Raw genomic sequence first — 12,517 nt, 5'->3', positions numbered from 1 at the left:
AACCAATTTGATGACGTTTGCGACGTCACGCAAGATGGCGGACAAATCGTCGTGGTACATGGTGCCGTTGCAGAGCAAACCGGCTCTTTTGTTTCGTTCAGGAAACGCTACTGATGCTCATTAGTAAGACTTAGAGAAATGTACCGTCCATCTTATTTTTTACAGAGGTTTGTCTCGCCGAAAGAAGGCAAGGATGTTATATTCAACTCAAAGAAGGGAAAAACAAACTGCGATCGACATGGAAACATGTCGGGCGAGGAAGCCAAAACATTTTATGAAACCGTCCTGTCTTCACCTAGTTCTGATATGCAACGTACTTTCGCTTTAAAGACCCATACTGGAGAACAAGATAATTCAAAGAAGAGGAGAAGTGACAAACTGAATACCTTTGATAGTTCATCAACTCAAACTGTAGGTGATTTGAACACGACAAAACCTCGTCTTAGAATTAGATCAAGATCTCAGAAACTGCCTGTACCTTCCTCCCCGAATCACAGGTTAGTGAACAAGTTTTTGAAAAATGCTCAGGAAGGAAATTTAAGACAAGTCCAAGAACTCCTATCGGATAATAGTAGTATAGATATCAATGTGTGTGACCAATATTCCTGGACTGCCTTGATGTGCGCTTCGCATGATGGCCAGATTCACATTGTTAGATATTTGTTGGAGAAAGGAGCTTTGTGGAGACGTCACAAGGATTTACAGGGAAGAACAGCATTAGACCTGGCTAAACTTGCTGGCCACTTTGATGTGGTAGAACTTCTTAAATCCTTCAGTGGTCAGGCTAAATCCAAACACAACAAAATCCGCAAAGAATCATGCCCTTCCAAAAACAATAAGACAAAATTCTGGTGTTCTATATGTGAGCAAGAGTTTACAGATGGTATGAAGATACATGAGGGTTCAACCGTGCACTTGTTTAACATACAGCGCAAGCCTCAAAGAACATTTTACTATATACCAGAAGGCAATGTTGGTTATCAAATGATGTTAAAGTCTGGTTGGAATGAAGACCAAGGTTGGTGACGATTTGTTTTTGCAAATGGTAGTTTTTGAACAAAAAGAGCATTAGTTTGGCAGATTTAATTCTTCCAAAGTTGACGTCTTGGGCTTTGCTCACACTTGGTGCTCAAGTACTGGTGCCCGGGCACCAGCGCAAAATAGTGTTGCATTCAGACACTGGTACTCCAAGCATCCAAGTACCATATGCACTGTGTCCAAATTCTAGTGTGAGTACTTGGAAAAAAGGTTAGTATCCAGTGAGAATCATACTTGGGCACCATGCTCAAGGACTAAGTGTGAACATAGCCTTAGTCAGATCTAACAGCACATTTTTCAGCATGTGATAAGCCACATGAAGTATAAATAAAAAATAATGGTTACTGGGAAGAGATGTTTTGGAGTCTGGACCGTGTTGCAATGGTCTGTTTATATGTGGATAGTTAGGAGGTGCTTACATACAATGGAAACAGGTCATTTTGCCCTAAGTCTGTTTCGCCCCAGGTCGTTTCGCCCCAACTCAAAGTCGTTTCGCCCCACCTCAAAGTTGTTTCGCCCCAACTTAAAGTCTTTTCGCCCCAACTTTAAAGTCGTTTCGTTTAAAGTAACTTGAAATGTATTTACAAATTACTAGAGAAATAAAATGTCACCTTTGTAAGATGAGGTCGTTAGTGACATTTTAAATTGTTCATTTCACTCTCCCCAATCCCTCTTTACCACCCACGCCATGTTGATGATGTGCCGGTTGATCGATGGCTGATCGTATTTGTAAAACTTACATGTAATAAACCTTCCATGCCTGTTACCTGTAGAGTATCAAATGCCATTTAAACCTTTTTATTAAACATTAATGTGGTTAAAGTGCCATTGAGTCTAAATGTATTTGTTTGATTACGCACATAGATCAGAAGTGTTGTTGCACTCTCACAGCAACAAAGTCAAACAAAGTCCGTTGATCGATGTTGGGATCAAGTGCGCAAGATGTTTGCATGTAATGTGCATAGTATTCAATGATGTCGTCGGGAAGATGAGAAGGGGTCTCAACAGTGCTTGTTTTGGTCAAGTTAACCATTTATTGCTTTCTAAATCGTTTGAAAGAACTTCGGGCGAAATGACTTTGAGTTGGAGTGAAACGACTTGGGGCGAAACAGACCTGGGACGAAACGACTGTAATTCCGTACAACGGTAGCCCCAAATGATTACAATTTAATTTGACCCTAATCAGTCTCACCTTTTGCGATTATCACTTAGACCAGACATTTTTCCTTTCATCATAGGTTTAGGTCCAGATGGAGTGGGACGGAAATACCCAGTTAAGACAGTCCTTAAGAGAGATCGGTTGGGGCTTGGAAGCAAGGGAAGTCAACAAGCAAGAGTTACACACTTCGGTCCAAATGATCACAGTGCTGTGAAGAGAAGAAAAGTTCTGACCAAAGAGGGAGAAAAGAAAGAAGTTACTGGTAGTAAGAAAATGAGAAGATGGGAAAAGCTAGCCAAAGAAAAGAAAGAGAAGAACTGGGAGAGAAATATGAGGATATATATGAACTCAGAATAAGTTTTTTATAGACCTTTTTCAATAACAAGAGCCCAAAATGGTCAAATTCCAGAAATAAATGAGGGGAAAAGATGCTATAAACTTGCTGTAAACAAAGATAAGTGAATTTTATTCAAAATGACCAGAACATTGCAATAAAATAATTTATTAAAGCATCAAATGTTTTCTATGTTTAAAATGTCAATAAAGCATCATAACATCAGTAGCAATCTACAACATTAAGTGTATAGGAAAAGCTTAAAAATCATCTAACCAATGAATTTTTCTCAGCCTGTTTGATTTTCAAGGCCTCCATGTAAATTTTACTCTTCGAATAAGCCAATGCTCATGTGCTGAGAGACTTTATTTAATATGTGTTTTAACAACTGTCATCTGTTCCTGGCTTTGTGATTGTGGAGAGAATGAGCAAAATGCCATAGTTCAAAAAATGGGAAACAACAGAGTGTGTTTTTATGTGTGAGCTGCCTTTTTCTTGCGTGTCTACTCTACAGTCCAAGTTCTTGAGCCAGGGCTGTAGCTATAATCGGCGACACAATCAGTTGACACACTGTCTTTCAACAGTACTTTTAGTGCACCAAATAACACGACTCTTTCTATCGCACAGTAAATTACTGTGGAAAAGACCCTGCTCCCCATTCAATGTTGTTTGTTTGTAGCTTAAGATCACAGCAATTGCCACACAACATTGTTTGGGGACAAGGGGGATTGAAAGGACAAGCTAGGAGGGCAAAAATGGATCACAGTGATGAAATAGGGGTTAAAAGGGTGAATGTGTCAACAATTTTGTTGCCGATTGTAGTAACGGGCAAACCAAGGTACTTGTCTCAGTCATTTGTTCCATTTTTGTTGTTTTATAGTGATCATAAACACCCTAAATACATAGGAGGACAATTAAATAATAATAAATAAAATAATAACTATAAAAGTTTTATTAGCAAATCCAAAATAAAAATTGACTCTTCTACATGTATGCAATTTAACCTTGAACATTGCCTCAGTTATAATTTTTTCTGGCTATGGCCCTGTGATTGGTTCACTACAATCCAAAAGTTTCTTTTGCTCATAACCAGTGACATCAAGCACCATCAGTCATTATTGTCAAGGAGAGGCAACATTTCCAGAGCTTTCCAAATACCAGTCTGGTAGGACATGATGAGATCCGTCTGACAACTCAGAAACAGTTATTTCCTCAAAGGGATGTTTCCAAGAGAACATATAAACAACACCTGGACCGTTCTTCACAACCACTGATTTCATCCAAGTGAGAAACCTGTCCAGAAGGTTCAGACAAACAGAGGAGTCCCACAGCCCCTCTTCATCTCGAACGAGTCTTGGTATGGCTAGGGTGTTGTATGTTTGAAGTTCTTTGACCTGGCCATCATGATCTCTGAAGCCACAGATGATTTTTGGAACACCTGCAAGGTATGACTGGGCCCACCACTTGATCAGCTTGTAGCGTTTGAAGTTCTGGTGGTGATGGTAATGGTGAGGCTTTAGGGAGGTCTTCAACTCTATGTAGTTTGCTGGGGCTTCTTCATCTTCCTAGTGAGGATAAAACACTGAAATGTTAGGCATTGGACACATGTAGCCTTGTGAACCCGCAGCCCCCTCTACTGCTTCAATATTTTAACAAGAACCTCCCCCTTCCTAAAATGGTAGCAAAGGACCATTTTAAGTAGGCTTGATACCAGCCGGTGGTGATTCAGGGAATGAGCCCATGAGGAACACAAGCAGACTCAAGCAAGGGAAATTGGGCCTACATCTCAGGAAGAGGAGAAATTGTACTATGCAAATATTATTCAGTCACCATGTTTGTTTATTTATTTATTTTTTACTTTATTTTTCCCCTGTTCATAGAAGAACATCATCATAATAAAAATTAATTAAAATTTATGAAATCAAATGACCAAAAAGTAAAAATTTAGTCATTTTTAACATCTCCAGCATCTATTTTCATAAGGAGTAAATTATTTTTCATTTGAAATAAGTTCTTCTCCCTATTTATTTATGGTAACCCACCCCTCTCTCAAGAGACTTAAAAAAATCTAATAGGCCCTGTCACCAGGGTAATTAAGGAGTTGTGATAGGCAAAGTCAGTATACAAGCCAGGTGGCCCATCATGCTGGCGCTTTCCTCTGGTTTCAGTAGCATGAAGCAACTAGGAGTTTTCTACTCCCCGCTGGATGGGATATTAGTCTATTGCAGGGTTACCACCAGCATAAAGTTTGCCGGTACCCATTTATACACCTGGGTGGAGAGGCTAGAGGCACTGTGAGAGTTAAGTGTCTTGCCCAAGAACACAACACAATGTCCCTGTCTAGGACACCAACCCGGATCATTCGATGCAGAGGTATACCCACCAACCATGAGGCCACCACGCCTACCATCCTTTTATGATGGTACCTTCAAACTGTGACCAACTTCTCTACAGATCAAAAAACAAACCTTAGCACAGCAGTCCACTTCAGCTCCAAACACCAAAGAATGGCCACCAAGCCTGGTTCTGATAACAGTGATAAATGCCTCACTGTCATTACAAGGACACCTTTCTCTTGTTGCCCCATTGTTTTGACGACTCTTGTCCACTGGTGATGTAACATAGCTTTCAAAGTTATAACCCCAGTAACACATCTCCTTCTGTCTTTCATCCATCTTTGTACGTCTTTCTTTGTTTTCCTCTGTTTCTACCTCACTGATATAGATGGTTTCATTGTGAAGTGTTGCTGCCATCTGCCATGATTCCCTTGTCTCGTAAGGTGTGCACATGATCTTTGTCAAGTGCCCTCTCCATGTTATGAAATCTGTGTGTAAGCTGAGGAGTAAGTATACATAATAAATTGCATGAATACAAATGTGCAGTTCGAGAAAATATCCATACAACCCCCACAGAAGGGATTGGAATTTCCTGGTGGTTGGGGGATGGGGGGGGGGGGGGGGGGGTCTGTAAGACCAAAACATGTGAAAAATGTATTATGTTTAATTGGAATTTCCAGAGGGGTGGGAGGTCTTAGAAGTAATCCTTTCCATGGGGGAGGTATGGATATTTTCTGGAACTACACAATGTAAGTAAGGGTTTAAATTGCATGAGCCTTTAGGCGGGTAGAAATGTAAAAACTTTTCAAAAATCATGAGTTGTGTAAATCCTTAATATTACTGCTTGAGCTTTCATATTTAAGACGTTTATAGTGTGACTGAGAAAATCGTGAATGTACATGTCAATTTGCACTGCAATGCAAATTAAAAATTAATGATAAATTAGCCAGCACTCAGCCAATCACAATGAAGTAATTTTATCAGTCATGAATAAAGTTACCAATTGAAAGTTAAAACAGGGTTGATCTAGCATTAAGTGTAAATAAAAAATACTTTTTTGATTCTACTCTGCATAATGCTTGCTCCAGTAAAAACACTTAATATTTTTTCTTGTGTTTTACACAAAATTACGTCTCTCCTAATTGTGAATGAGATGAATTATGTTCACTGAAAATTTTCTGGAAAGGAAAGTAAAATAAGAGGATACAAAGTCTCATTACCAATAATTAAGAAATAGAAAATATGTACCGTGTTTGTACCGAGTTACAGAAACATGGGTGGAAGTTTGAGAGAACGAGAAATGCTGTGGGAACACGAGCCGCAGGCGAGTGTTTCCACAGTGCACGTGTTTTCTTAGGACTGTTTTCTAATTGGTAAATAATAACAACCAAATAATCTCAATAACAATATTGACCTTGTTTAACTTAAAAGCCATTTCTGAAAAATGCAGAGGCATATTCAATCACAAGGAGGAACGAAAAGAGTATGTGTGACATGCAGTTTTGTTACTGGACACTTTGTTACTACGCACCTTAGCTGCACACACTCCAATTTGATGAAAGACAGGACGTACATGCTGATAACTAATCAGAATCAAGAATTTTGTTGTAGTTAAGATTGGATGTACCAATTTCAAGAGGGCCCTTATTATGAAAGCGGTCATTAAAGGGGGCATTCATCCGCTGAGGGCACATATTTGTTACAAAGCCAAATCCAACATACACGTTTATGTCTTATAAAACAGTATGACCCTGTGCTTAAGTCGAGGCCAGGTGTAAGGGAGGGGAGGGAGAGAGTGACTATGGAACTTTCTGCCTAATATTTGCTTTTACCTCGAAGGAGGTTTACCGCTTGGAAAACTTTTCGCTGTGGGACTTTGAATGATTTCAAATTTACTCCTGTGACGGTCGACCCACTGCAACAAGTGCTCCAAACCTTCTTTTTCATCTTCGTTTCTTTTAACAAAATCTTTGTACCCGGCACGAAGGTCGAAGTCTATATTATGCGGAGGACGAAAATATCTCAGCTGTCGCTTGTCGTCGTGAAAACCTCTATTATTGTCGAGGGAGAAGCAACCGACTTCAACAGGTTGTCGATAGAAAGGAAGTCTTCCTCGAAAAGCTTCTATAGGTGAGACAGTAAAGGTTTTCTCCGTTTCTGGGCTATCTTTACGAGGTTTCTTTGATATGATAGCTTCTGATTCATCTGAAGCACGTTTCATAGTTATCTTTTAGCCTGTTTTTTCCGCCTAGTTTCTTCGTAGCTGGGTTTGGAGATTTAATCAGCCATTTTGTAGCTTGGAACGGAAAGGATCATGGTCAATGAAAGCAGTACTCACCAGGGGTGAGGGGTAAGGGCGGTAAAATGGGTAGGAATGCTCCCTGCCCCGACTCTAGAAAAATGGAAACAAACAGCTATCTCCGGGTGGGGGGCACTGCCATATATGGGCTATATAGGTATGTGCCACTGTGAAGGGTATGGTTTTTGTTCCGTTAATATTTGAACAATTAACATTTGATTGTCGTTTGATTTAGTAAATAGCTTTGATTGACATTTAGTTACGTACCCGATACGGTCAACTGACCTTTGAGCTCGGATAAGGTAGTTTTTCACAGACGTTTTCAAAAGAACACATGTTTGTTGCTGACCTGTTTCGCTAACCCGTTTTCTGCTGTTTTTAAATCTGTATTATCTGATTGCTGACCTGGACAAACCGTAAAACAATCTGATTGGATATCGTCAAAGAAGTAAGTGTTTAGTACTGTAACTCAGGCCTTTAACATTGTAATTTAGGTTTGTGTTTATATTCTGATCGTCTGTCATTTTAGTTTCTCAGTGAAATTTTGTATTACTTCTTTAGATGGAATAATCTTGGAATAAATTATATGATTGGCGTAACCCGGTTAGATTGCCTGCTTGGTTTTAAGGAACCAGTTTTCAAGTAGTTTACTCTAGGATAGGGTATATAAATCAGAGTGTTTGGGTCTAGAATAGGGTATCATTTTTCCCAAAACTGACTAGTTGGTTGAAGATTTCATCTAGACTAAGGAAACCAGGAATTGCCACTCAAAAATATGAAAAAAAATCAAATCGGCAAGTTTAAATTTAAGTAAATCAGCCGCAATAGTGTCGATAGATGGGGGATTTGGGGAGTTTACTCTAGTATAGGGTAGCAAAATTCAGCTGAACTAGCTCTGGTATAGGCTAAGGGTTCCAGGGTCCCAGCGGCACATACCTATATAGCCCATATATGGCAGTGCCCCCCCCCAAGGGGGTTATCTCAGGTAGAAACTATGAAATTGCCTCACATACAAGTTGAACTATATAAATTTGTAAGAAAAATGTGGTAACCAGCAATAAGGGCTGTAATCTGCTACTGTAGCTGAACTCAAGGAGAAGCATTCAGACCAAAAACATCAGCGATATCCTGGAGAAAGTGACGTAAAAATCAAATGGGAAGGAAGTCAAGAGAAGCTAGATTACAGGGTAATGGAAAATGGATCAAACTTGAGTGGTGGCGAAGACAGTTAATCTACTTGAAGACAAGAAAACTGTTGTTTTTCATAAAGCGATGACCAACATAAACCCTTTTCATGAATGTCTGCCAATTTTCAATTCATTTGTGTGCATTAAAATTAGCCTTACTGACCTTGTTTGAGTCTAATTTCTTTTGAATTATCAACTTAAAAATGAGGCCAGTAAGGCTAATTTTAATGCTCATAAAAGAATATATAATAAGCAGCCATTTCTTCAAAAAGGAACTAAGAAAAATGGACAATTTTAACAATTGCCCTAAGATTAGACCCAATCTTGGATTATGACAGAATCATTGTTGTGATTGATGAAAGTCAGATCATTGAAGGTCGGAGTCCACAGTCCCTGCTGAACAACAAGGATGAAAAATTCCACCGACTTAATAAACGTATTATTTATCAATTAAGGAGCTCATGAGAAAGATGAGTGTAGTGTCATAGGATGCTTTGCATGAATTTGTTAGTTTTATTTTATTTCAATTGAATCACTTGGCTATTTGCTGCATTTTTTTTAAATGATTACGTTCTTATGTTATAGATGTTAAGAGAGATGCCAGATAAGTAGATAAAATTAGTTTGAAGAAGAGATAACCATGTGTTGATTTACTCAATCCAATTGACAAATAATACTTTAGTATGATAGCTAGCTTCATTATTATAAAATAATGATGTGAAACTAGAACTGTGAGAAACACATGAGATCTATATGTAACTTGGTATACATGGAAGGTATACATGGAATAGGGGCATAGAAGAAAACAAGAACTGGTGCAAAAAAAAAGAAAAAAGAAACATTTCATCTACAAAAAAGTACGTTTTTGAAAAGTAAGACCTGAAAAAACAGTTAGCTTTTGTCTCCACTCTCATCATCTGAAGAAGAATCATAGGCAGAAACAAGTGAAAAGCTTCCTTCATTTTTCTTCCCACCAGTTACCACCATGCCTATGTGTTTTGAGTGTGGTGATTCAGTTATTCTGTTGAGTGAAGCCTGCTCTTTTGACCATTTAATAAGATCAGACAGAGTTTTTGGCTGTGAGTCGCTGGCCGTTCTATAACTCATCATGGCAGGGGACTGAGGTACCTGAGTATCAGATTTGATATTAACTTCTGAATACTGATTATCAGTGTCTGGATAGTAACCTACTGCCTCTCCATTATTTTCTGAGTCACGATCCGGATACCGACGCTTCTGTGGAGGGAGATGGCCTTCCAGGACATCACCTTGGTTACTTAGAGGCCCATCATAGTCCTGTAATATTGCAGTAGCAAGCTTTTCTTTGCTACTTTCCACTTTCCGTTTCTGAATCCAAGGGTTGGGATCATCTGTAGCCCACCTTACATTCAAAATCTCATTGTTCTCCAGAGCTTGATTCTGCATGGCTTCTTTGGCAAATTCCGCATTTGAACGGTTTCTGTAGCGTACAAAAGCCACACCTTTTGAATGCAACACCCTGACGTTATCAATCTCTCCCCACTCTATAAAGTGCTTATAAACAACGGATTGGAGGTCAGACGTCACGGATATCCCGCCAACATAAAGAGTTCTCGCTGTCTGCGGGTCAGCTGAAAAAGAACCCACACCACTCTGGTCGTCTCTAACATGCTCGTGCTTTTCTCGACCAAAGCAGTCTTTCGTTGTTTCTAAATTTGATTCGAACTCGTCCGAAGGTAAAGTGTGAATCCAGGAACAATCGTATCCAAACGGGCAACAACCCCTGGCAAATTTTAAGCAAATGAATGTCCCATCCCATTGTCTTGTACTGCCTTTGGTGATTCCACTATCTTTTGCTATATTACATCGAGTAGTAGCTTGAGTTTTTTCTCTAGAATGACATCTTTCTCCTGCATTCTTGTTATACCAAATGTTGTACGTCGTCCCGCGTGAATTCTCGGATTTTTGCGGACCGACCGGCTGGGAAAGTTGCTTTCTTGCTTTCTTTGTTGTGCTCGCAGCCGCCATCTTGTTTCTTACCGTGAAAGGACTGGGAAAGAGACTAGCGCCAAGCCTTTGCCCACTCTGCGGTCGATTTGAAAAGACATCAAGAAGAAATGAGCGAGAGATAATTTACTGCAGCAGAACAGCCCCTTATAACCTTATGAGCAGTTTAAGATCAAAGGTAAGAATGTTTAACTATCCTCTTGAGTATACTAGTTTGAACCTGATGATGTTTAAAAAGAAATGACATGTAATTTTATCCATTCCAATAGAGCTTATTAAGGCATGCAAGAACCAAGCATAGGAGTCCAAATGAAGTTCTAGCTTAAATTTGCCCCGAGTTTTTTTGTTGGAAAGAAACTCAAGGTGGTGTATTTTTATTTGTTACTGCAAAATAATCTAAAATGGTGAATCACAAAAGGAAATATATTGAAGGTCATTGACACCACCAGGCTAAGTCATTTTCTGCATTTTCGATCATTGAACAAATTGACGTCAGTTTTCATGCGTCTGTTGTGTTATTGATCAGGAGTTTCGTCATAACATTATCAAAATAGCTGTAGATCCACGAGGTGATAGCGTACATCCGCAGACTACTCTGACAATGTTATAATGAAATTCATTGTCAATAACAGTACAGACGCATGAAAAAGTGATGTCAGTTTGTTTTTTTTACAATATCAAATTGCCAAATTGTCTGCTTTCGCTCGTTGCCGCATCGCATAAATTATAAATTCATGTGCCTGCCCGCTTGTTGACAATGAAGTTAGCCAATGAGTGTGCAAGAATTTCTGCAATTATCGTCAAAAGACCATTTTACAGTTGTCTGTTCAGTGACCTGGCCTTTGAATGGCAGTGAGGCTGGAGGTGACCATGTTTTGATAAAGACCTCACTGTGTTTGTTGTGTAAATTAAGTTGTTCTTATGCTAACTAGCTTGCATTAAAAATTACAAAAGCAGAGAGGTTTGTATCAAAGCAAGGTCACCTCCAGCCTCGCTTGCATTTATAGGCCAGGTAACTGAAAAAAAAACTGTAAAATGGCCTATTAACAATACACCTAGGAAAAACACAGGGGGAGGACTTCCATATTGAAAGGTCAGGGATGCTCATCAGAAAATTTGAGTTAAACCCTCAAAGGAGACCAATCTGGGTGAATTGACTTGAGCTTTATTTGGCCCCTAAGATACCACTCCAGAAGGAAATGAAAGCATTTTTTGTTACTATTATTAGTTGTGCACCCTAAAAGATACTATGATGGTTAAAAATAGTGGCAGTTCATCCTGAACACCTTAAGTGAGACCAAAATCCTTGAATTACACCCCTACATGAACATGAACAAGACAATGAACATCCCTAGCCTAAACTTTTCATGTGGCAGTTCCCCTGCCCCTGGCCATAAACCACCATGCAGGTGGAGAAATTGTACAAAACCAGTCCAAACAGCTTCCAGTTACCTAGTTACACCATGCATAAATAAAGATTTTATTGTAGTAATTATTATTTGGAGGTGGTAATTAGGGTACTTGAACCATGTTATAAACCAAGTTTAAAACCCTGACCCTATTAGGACAAAGAAAACATAAGTAAAGTGCCTATCCTATGTAGGACAGAACCCTCTGCTTAGACCCAGACTAAGGATTGGTTGAGATTAAAGGACACACCCAACCGCATAATTATTAGCTTTCTTGTTTTGAAAATTATCTGACATTGACTGATGACCTTCTTAAAATACTGGTAGGTAAATGTATTTGAACTTAGATTAACGAACCTTCATGTTTCTGTAAATAAATATACAGTCACTATTTTTCAAATTTAAGGGCGAGGGGAAGGCATGGGCATTTTATGGTACAACACAATGTGATATTGATAACCATTGTGGGATTAGACTGAGGTAGCATTGTCAAGGGGATATTTGAAAATCACAGTCTTCTATTTCAGGCTTATTTTACATACACAGAGATGTGAATTAAAATGCCAAAAATATTTGAGTCAGTATTTGAGGACAAATTGCCATCTTGTAATGCACCAACTCTTGTAGGTTTTAATAACAAGTAAGCCTAACGAAATAGTCAGTGCAAAATGACAAAGATGCGAACATATGATATCTGAAAGCCAGTGGTATTTGTTTGCTTAATTTTTTTAAATGTACATATTCAAACACAACTTACAAACATGCTTCT

The 12,517-nt window shown here is 39.0% G+C and overlaps 3 protein-coding genes across 3 annotated transcripts; 1 reads left to right on the top strand and 2 right to left on the bottom strand.

Moving 5' to 3' along the window:
• Positions 1-28: 28 nt before the first annotated feature.
• LOC145489468 (G patch domain and ankyrin repeat-containing protein 1-like) lies at positions 29-2,951 on the top strand. Its single transcript, XM_081468448.1, has 2 exons — positions 29-1,018; positions 2,277-2,951. Exons 1-2 carry the CDS (start codon positions 139-141, stop codon positions 2,552-2,554), a joined length of 1,158 nt encoding a protein of 385 aa, XP_081324574.1. The 5' UTR covers positions 29-138; the 3' UTR covers positions 2,555-2,951.
• A 509-nt stretch (positions 2,952-3,460) lies between these two features.
• Positions 3,461-8,136, bottom strand: LOC145489467 (decapping and exoribonuclease protein-like). Its single transcript, XM_081468447.1, has 3 exons — positions 6,700-8,136; positions 5,000-5,366; positions 3,461-4,096 (listed from the first exon to the last, which is right to left on the bottom strand). Exons 1-3 carry the CDS (start codon positions 7,086-7,088, stop codon positions 3,653-3,655), a joined length of 1,200 nt encoding a protein of 399 aa, XP_081324573.1. The 5' UTR covers positions 7,089-8,136; the 3' UTR covers positions 3,461-3,652.
• Positions 8,137-8,359: 223 nt separating this feature from the next.
• Positions 8,360-10,448, bottom strand: LOC145489469 (uncharacterized). Its single transcript, XM_081468449.1, has one exon. It carries the CDS (start codon positions 10,358-10,360, stop codon positions 9,245-9,247), a length of 1,116 nt encoding a protein of 371 aa, XP_081324575.1. The 5' UTR covers positions 10,361-10,448; the 3' UTR covers positions 8,360-9,244.
• Between the last annotated feature and the right edge of the window lie 2,069 nt (positions 10,449-12,517).

This window comes from Orbicella franksi, chromosome 6 (assembly GCF_964199315.1).
Source record: "Orbicella franksi chromosome 6, jaOrbFran1.1, whole genome shotgun sequence".
Classification (NCBI taxonomy): Eukaryota; Metazoa; Cnidaria; class Anthozoa; order Scleractinia; family Merulinidae; genus Orbicella; species Orbicella franksi.
The sequence above is the reverse complement of the archived record's forward strand: the minus strand, read 5'-3'. Positions and strand labels throughout refer to the sequence as shown.

Coding starts and splice junctions, on each gene's coding strand:
- LOC145489468 (XM_081468448.1), top strand. CDS start 139: ATGTACCGTCCATCTTATTTTTTACAGAGGTTTGTCTCGCCGAAAGAA. Junction 1,019..2,276: donor TGGTTGGAATGAAGACCAAG/GTTGGTGACGAT, acceptor CTTTCATCATAG/GTTTAGGTCCAGATGGAGTG.
- LOC145489467 (XM_081468447.1), bottom strand. CDS start 7,088: ATGAAACGTGCTTCAGATGAATCAGAAGCTATCATATCAAAGAAACCT. Junction 5,367..6,699: donor AGCGGTAAACCTCCTTCGAG/GTAAAAGCAAAT, acceptor CTTACTCCTCAG/CTTACACACAGATTTCATAA. Junction 4,097..4,999: donor AAGTGGACTGCTGTGCTAAG/GTTTGTTTTTTG, acceptor TATCCTCACTAG/GAAGATGAAGAAGCCCCAGC.
- LOC145489469 (XM_081468449.1), bottom strand. CDS start 10,360: ATGGCGGCTGCGAGCACAACAAAGAAAGCAAGAAAGCAACTTTCCCAG.